The sequence below is a fragment of the Elephantulus edwardii genome, unplaced genomic scaffold, assembly GCF_000299155.1.
Source record: "Elephantulus edwardii isolate Elephantulus edwardi_28Jun2011 unplaced genomic scaffold, EleEdw1.0 scaffold00110, whole genome shotgun sequence".
In the NCBI taxonomy this organism is placed as follows: Eukaryota; Metazoa; Chordata; class Mammalia; order Macroscelidea; family Macroscelididae; genus Elephantulus; species Elephantulus edwardii.
Window position 1 is genome coordinate 7,910,608 of NW_006399860.1, and position 8,157 is coordinate 7,918,764.

General features: G+C 35.6%; 1 protein-coding gene across 2 annotated transcripts in view; it reads left to right on the top strand.

Annotated features, from left to right (window-relative positions):
• The window catches only part of KCNT2 (potassium channel, subfamily T, member 2), a 734,552-nt gene that overhangs the window by 287,695 nt on the left and 438,700 nt on the right, over nucleotides 1–8,157 (top strand). For both annotated transcript variants that reach the window (XM_006892105.1, XM_006892106.1), the window contains exon 6: nucleotides 6,968–7,042. In XM_006892105.1, coding sequence (XP_006892167.1) covers nucleotides 6,968–7,042 — 75 coding nt within the window. The remainder of the gene's footprint in view (nucleotides 1–6,967; nucleotides 7,043–8,157) is intronic.

Sequence of the window (8,157 nt, forward strand, 5' to 3'; positions counted from 1 at the left end):
GAAGACCATGGCCTGTATCAGATGCACCTTAGTCTCCAGAGAGACACCACTGCTCTTCAGCACTTTGGAGAGGTCCCTAACAGCAAAATCTAAAATAACTTCTTTCCTCAAATTTGTTTTTTCCCTAATCTTCCAAATCAGTCTTTAATAAAGACTCAGTATCACATTTATGCACAAATTATTCCTTGGTACCACTGCCTAAGAAAGATCTTTACAGCCATCACCAGGACAGCTGTTAATTTAAACCCCCCCACAATGCAAGTGGTTCTACTTTCTACCTTTAGGATCATTTTATTTGTGCTCTGAAGCTCCTTCAGAAACCCTTTAGCAGAACAGTAAATTTTACTGGAGACAAGTAGTTTGGCTATATGGATAGTAGAGCAAAGGAAAACTTTACTATCAATTAAATAGTTGCGAGCCCCTCCTCCCTTACAAGCTTCAGAGAAAGTGAATAGGAAAGTGCCTATTTACCAGGAAAAATGGTTGATGAAGCAAAAGGAAGTTTTCTTTTTATGGCATCTTTCAGACTGTAGTGTCTCTTCTGATTGAGGCAAAGGGAATCTATGGTTAATTGGAAGGATTCACTCCCTTATCATGTGCAGGAACAGTGCTGTTGCATAGACTCTTCCCATAAATGACAATGGAAAACCCAAGAAGATACCACCATGGGAACTGATGCTGTAGTCACAACCCTCAAGGCAGGAAGAACCTTTGGCATCACAGGTCATTCAGTGTGAATCCAAGAAGCTGTCATAGCTGAGCTCCTTCTGCACATCCAAAGAATATTTGCTCCACATGCATTGTCTGCTGCCAGCTTGTTCCTCTTCAATAAAACTGTAATCATCATCAGACTCTAGAGATACCAGGAATGGTTCTGGCTGTAATTTTCAAAGCTACTGTGAGAGCCACTTCCTTTCTCAAAGAGATCTGTTTTTTGTGCCCCATTAGAAAAATCCTTGTTCAGTAAAGAAAACTAAGAAACTAGAATGGTTAAAAAACCAAAACCAAACCAATATCTGAAGTCTCTTACTTGTGGAGTATTATGTCTGTCACTCTCTCTGAATCCACTTTAGGAATTTTCTGATATAATGTTTGCAGTCATGTGGTGAATATAATTTTTATGCTACCAACAAATATCATATATACTGTATAAAATAGTCACCTTCCTCATTAAATTACAATTTATTGCTGTCTTCAGAGACCTAGAAATTCTTTTTACTGACACACTGAGCACAGTCATCTTTAAAGAATCATATGCTCAAGTATCCTACCTCTTTCTCTTAGGTACAATGTCTTTGCTGCTGCATCTTTCTGCAGATATCTAACTTCAGTTTAGGTAATGTGCTTATGAAGACTCTGGGATTGCTTCTATTTCTGATTCACTGTGTACCTGTGATCACAACTTACCAAATAACCTCTCCAATTCTGTCTAGTCCTTTCTTGACTGAAAGTAAGGAACGAGACACAGTGCTTGTTTCCCTTCCAACAGTTAAGCTGGTATAATATTCTTCTAGGGAATTCTGGTGGCCTACTGGCAAGAAGCTGTGCTGCAATCCCGAAGGCATGTGGTCAGAATCCACCAGCTACTCTCAGGGAGAAGGATGGACAATCTCCTCTTGTGTAATTAACTGCCTCTGAAAATTTGCCAGAGGGTCAGCTATGGGTCTGTTCCAACTTGATGGCACACAAAAAACAAAACCACTTTTTTAAAAATTTTATGAATGAAAACATTTAAGGCCCAGGGTGTGAAGTAATTTGTCCATAACCCATAGCTAGGCATTGACAAAAATAAAGATTTGAAGACATCCCTAACTGATATTAGGAGCTAACATCTGTGTCCCTTCTAAACTCTGGTCTTCAGGACTTCCAAAGCTCTAATGACATGTTTGGTTGTTTTTAACTTAGTTAACAATCAAGTGTAAGCTGATTGGTCATTTTGGTTTAGTTAATAATCAGATATGGGCTGGAAGCCTCCTGTTTAAACCAATCAGGACCTGGCTGGCAGGCTTTTGTCTGTAAAAGTCAGTTAGGTCCTGCCTAAGAGTCTCCTTTTTGGAGCCTCCTGTTTGAAGCAGTTGAATTCTGGAATGTAGGTTGTTTTGATTTAATTGACAGTTGGGTGTAAACTTTTTGGACATTTTTTATTTAGTTAACATCAGATGTAAACTGGTTGGCCATTTTGATTTTGTTAGCAATCAGGTGTGGACTGGAAGCCTCTTATTTCAACCAATCAGACCCTCATGCCTTGTGTTAATTGTGTTTTGGGAGAACAGTGTTCTAAGTGGCACTTCACTTGTCTGCCATTTTGCTGTACTGAGATAACTTGGAGTTGCTGTGATACTGAAAGCCATGCCACTGATATGTCAAATACTGTAAGTATTACCCATAGTAGACAGGTTTTAGTAGAGCTCCCAGATTAAGACAGACTAGGAACCAGGATTGGTCATCCACTTCTTAAATAACAGGCTTCTGAAAATCCTGTAAACACTAGAGGAATGAGAATAGCTATAGTAGCATAGTAGAGGAGCCCAGATTAGAAGTTAGTTGAAATGAGGGTAAACAATGACCAACTTCATTTAAGAATTGGAATGGAATGTATGTAGCTTGAATATTGGAAAGCAGAATTGTTAAAAAATGAAATGGAATGCATGAACATCAACATATTAAGCATAAGTGAGATGAGATGGACCAGCTTTGAACACTTTGAATTAGATAATCACATGGTATACTATTCTGGGACTGAAAAACAGAAGAACATTGTTACATTTATAGTAAAAAAGTAAATTTCAAGTCCTATCCTGAAATACAGTGTTATGAGTGATAGGATAATATCCATATGCATACAAGAAAGACACACTAAAATGACTATTATTAAAATATGTGCTCCTACTTCTGGAGCCAGAGGAAGAAATCGAGAATTTTTACTAAATCTTTTAGTCTGAAATTGACCGAGCATGTAATCAAGATGTGATCATGATAATTCGTGACTGGAATGCAAAAGTGAGAAACAGAGAAGAAGAAAGAGTAGTTGGAAAATATGGGCTTGTTAATAAAAATGATGCTGGAAATAGAATGATCAAATTTTGTATTTACAATGATTTATTCATTACTAATACCTTTAGGGAGCTCTGGTGGCCTAGTGTCAAGAAGCTATGCTGTAGCAAAGGGATGGGCAATGTGCTCCCATGTGATTAACTGCTTCTGAAAACTCTCCAGAGGGTCAGCTCTGGGTCGGTTCCAACCTGATGGTAAACAACAACAATACTTCTTTTAAAAAACACAACTGGTGACTTTACACATGGATGTCACCTGATGAATTTGATATGACTCAAATTGGTGACATTTGTGGAGAAAATGATTGGCGATGATCAATATTGACAGTCAAAACTAGACCAGGGGCAGACTGTGTGTCAGTCAATTAATTACTCATATGCAAGTTCAAATTGAGGCTGAAGGAAATTAAAAGAAGTCCACACAAACCAAGATAATATCTTGAATCAAGTCCATATGAATTTCAAAATCATCTTAAGAAAAGGTTAGAGGCATTGAACAACCAATGATTGAAAACCAGATGAGTTGTGGGATAATATAAAAGATGTCATCTATGAAAAATGCAAAAGGTCATTATAGAAACAGAAGAGAAAATAAAAACTGAAATGGATCTTAGAAGAGATTCTAAAAATGGAACTGGACCATCAAGAAGTCGAAACAAAGGGAAAATATCCTGAAGTAAAAGAGCTGAAGAGAAGATTTCAAAGGGCAGCCCAAGTGGACAAAGCAAAGTATTAGAATTGGAGAATAAACAGGGAAGCACTCACTCTGCATGTCTCAATCTTAGAGAACTAAAAACAAAATTTAAACCTTGATTTGCAATATTGAAAGATGCTATGAGCAATATATTGAATGACCCAAAAAGCATCAAAAGAAGATGTAGGAAATACACAGAATCACTCTACCAAAAAAGAACCAATTGACACTAAAAACTGTCAGGAATTACCATATGATAATGAGCCAGAGGTAATGAGGAGGAGGTGGATGCAGTATTGAAGGGATTGGCAAAAACTAAGACCTCAGGAATTGATGGGATACCAATTGACTTGTCTAAATTAACAGATGCAGCATTGGATGTACTCAGAAATATATTACAGGAAATTTAGAAGACAACTGTCTGGCAGACAAACTGGAAGAGATTCATGAGAAGGTGATCCAACTGAATGTGGAAACTTTCAAACAATACCACTAATATCACATACAAGCAAAATATTGCTGAAGATCATTCAAAAAGAGCTAGAGTAATACCTAGATTTCTTGAAGTGATGGATCTTCTCTTCAAATAATACCCTATTTTCAGTCTTCTGAATCACTGTTAGACCACCTTCCCTGGTGATTGTACCATTTTACACTCCAAAAGCAGTGCATGAAAGTTCCATTCTCTCTGCCTCCTTGCTAACATTCATTATTTATTGTCCTGTTGAATTTTGCTATTGTTTCTTAGGTGAGATGACATGTCATTATTATTTTTATTTGAATCTTTAATAGCTGGCAGATTTATTCATTGTTGTTTGCCATCTGAATATTTTCTTTGGTGAGGAGTATCTTGATATCTTATGCCCATTTTACAATTTTTTTGGATCCTTATAGTCATTCTACAATAATGGTTTTATACAATATTTATCCTTGTGAGACTGAGTTAGTTCACTCAGCATAATGCTCTCCAGTCCCTCCCAATTTACTAAATCATTGCTTTTACATGCATATAGTATTCTATTATGTCATGTCCAATAATTTCTCAATCCTTTTATTTCTGTTTGGACATTTGGGCTATATCCATATTCTCTCAATGGTGAATAATACTGCTTTGAACATTGGTGTACAAATCTCTGTGCCTCAGTTCTTATTTTCTCAGTATATATTCCAAGTAGTGGAACATCTGGGCCATATGGAGAAACAACTCTTTTTTTTTGTTTGTTTGTTTCTTGAAATTCTTTGTCAGTCATTTCTTTCTGTTACAGTGACTCAGTATATTCCTTCCAAAATGCTTATTAAGATAAGGCACCCTGATTACACTGAATCAACTTATGGACTGTGAATCAATCAGAAGTGTTCCGTAGGAGAAAAATAAGCCGTTTGTCTCCCACAAAGATATACAGCCTGGAAAACTTAAATAACCTGCATACCCTATCCTGTAGGGCTAGAGCTTTGCATTGCAAGAGAGAGCTGCATGGCAATGGATTTACTTTTTTGTTAGGATAGTCCTATCTAGATACCTTATGTATGTATTTTAGTACAACTATGTCATAGAACAATTATTCTCTTTACTCTCTTCATTTCTAAGCATTTGAAGTGTGATTGAATTACCATTTTCAGACTATGCCAAGCTTTCAGAATGTTTCCCTAGAGCTCTTAGTATGAGATGATAAGAGGCACACGTTAGCTCCTCTGTGGTCTGTTTGGAATGAAATACTCAGTGTTCCCATCTACATGCACTGTTCTTCATCCTTTTATATAGCCTGGGCCTGGGTGATGAACTAACCTTCCTCAATTTCTTAGAATTTTCTTTCTGTCTATGGAGTTATTTCAAGTCATTGTAATTTTTGATGTTGGGGTCAATAAGGATACTTGAGAGAGACTTCTAATAGTACCTCCAGTATTATAAAAATAATTGTAACATATTAGAGATTGAGTTTTAGTTTAATATTCAAGTAAGTTCATGGAAGAATAAACTGCTTTATTTGGTTTTTAATTTGTGTAACTGGACGCTATTCAAAAACATTTTAGTGATGACCGTGAATATGAGGGCCAGCTCTCTGGGTGTGTGATCTGTGTAGTTGCAGAGGACACAAAGACAAGAAGGCAGCACCTTACTATTTTTATGTCTCATGTCACCTTTTTGAAATTACTCATGATTTTTGAACAAACAGCATAGAATTTAATTTTGTCCTGAGCCCTGCAAATTATGATCCAGTAAATACTGTTCTCTTGTATAGGTTAAAAGGTCAAAATCTAGATATTTCAAAGAACTTTTCATTTTTTTATGTTTACGACCAGTATTTTAAGTGTAAATTTTATGAAAGTTATAGTAAAACAAAAAAAAATAGTCTTAATATCAAACATACAGTACATGTCTTGCAAACTATTTAATGTGTTTATAGTAAATGAATATAATTATTATTAAAATTTAATTACTTTCAATCCATGGATCTTACTAATACATTTTATTTTTACTAGCGATTTTTCTTCCTTGAAATAAATGATTAAGATGCGCCTGACACAAGCCATGATCTTTGCCATTACTTGCTATGCAGCAGAGAGCTGAACAATGACTGAGAATGATAGAAATAGAGTTGATGGCTTTGAGCTTTGGTGCTGGAGAAGAGTATTGAATATACTCTTGAATATACTCTTATATTGAATGGACTGTTTGGAGAACAATCAAGTTTGTCCTGGAGAAGGTGAAGCCAGGCTGCTCCTAGGAGGCGAGGCTTCTGAAGCTCCGTCTAACATACTTTGGACATGTTGCAAGGCAGGATCAGTCCTTGGAGAGTGACTTCATGCTTGTGAGGGTGAAGGGACAGCGAAGGAGAGGAAGATCCTTGTTGAAATGGATTGATTCTGTCACTAGGGTAATGAGGATAGGTGTGTCAGAGACAATAAGTTTGGCAAGAGATAAAGCAAGGTTTAGGGCTGTTGTACATAGGGTCGCTATGAGTCGCAAGCAACTCAATGACACATAACAAAAACAACAATGTGTTATTTGTAATACTCATGGATTATTAGAGACATTCTATTACCTTAAATTTATCACACAATTTTGAATGTATCATCACATTCAGATAATGAATCTTTGTTCATTTCATGTCCTATTAATAATAGATGTCTTTATTGTTGGAGAAATTTAAGTAATAACTTTTTTCCCTTATTGGAATTCAGTGTATGATGTTCATTTTTATTTTTTCTTTTTTGGAAGGGAAACATCTGGGAACAGATTTTACGAATACCCTTCATTTTGGAAATAATTAACGCAGTTCCCTTCATTATTTCGGTAAGCCCTAAAAGACTTTTAGAAGAAAATAATTTTGTTACTAGATTTAAGAAGGTTCTTTAAGTACCTTTACAAAATATAGTAAATAAGTAATTGGCTTTAAATTTTTATTAGCGTCATCATGGTATTAATAAATAATTATGAAGACAAATTAGTTAACCCTATTGTGTTATAAAAGTGAAAAACTAATGAGATTTAGAACAATAGCAAAAGTAAAACCTTTTTAGAAATGCATACTCTATGCTATCATTTGAATAAAGATAATTACTGCTCACATGGATTAAAAAACATTTATCCTATTCCGAGTTTATATGAAAGAAAAATTGAGAGGAATGAATTATTTATCTATCTATCTATCTATCTATCTATCTATCTATCTATCTATCTATTTATATTACTGGAAGTATATTTATCTCTGCTTTAACCACAACCTGACTAAAATCCGTTTTTCTCATCAGGAAGAAATTTGTCAATAAATCAAAATGCTATATTGGATTCATACCACCGTATCCTATGCCACTTTCGTTCCTTAAATATAAAACTACCACTTTCATATCTGCAAATTACATTTGAATCTCAATTTTATAGAGTTCCAGTAATGTTTATTGTTGGTATTATAGTTTCTATAACTTCATTAGAGCTTTGTTTATATGTAATGATAATAAGTTGATATCTAAAGTTGTCACTCATTTCTGAGAACTATTTTATTCTGAGTAATTTACTAGGAAGAATGACGAGCTTGATTGAGTGATGAAGCTAACTAAGTTGAAATTTGACCGGCACAGGAGGAGATTGCCCCTCCTTCTCCAGCAGAGCATCTGGTGGATTCAAACCATGCACCTTCTGGATTGCAGTGCAGCTTCTTGCCACTAGGCCACTTTTAACGATGAAATTCAAAGATAGAAATAAATGATCAGTATAAAAGGGCAGAATCTTTGCTCCTTATTCTTAATATTCACCTTCACTTGGAAGAGACAGCCTCGAAATGTGATATGTGGTCACACAAAAAACCATTGTAATATGTTGTTGTTGTTGTTATGTGCCGTCGAGTCGCCTGCGACTCATAGCGACCCTATGTACAACAGCCCTAAACTCTGCTCTGTCCTGTGCAAATC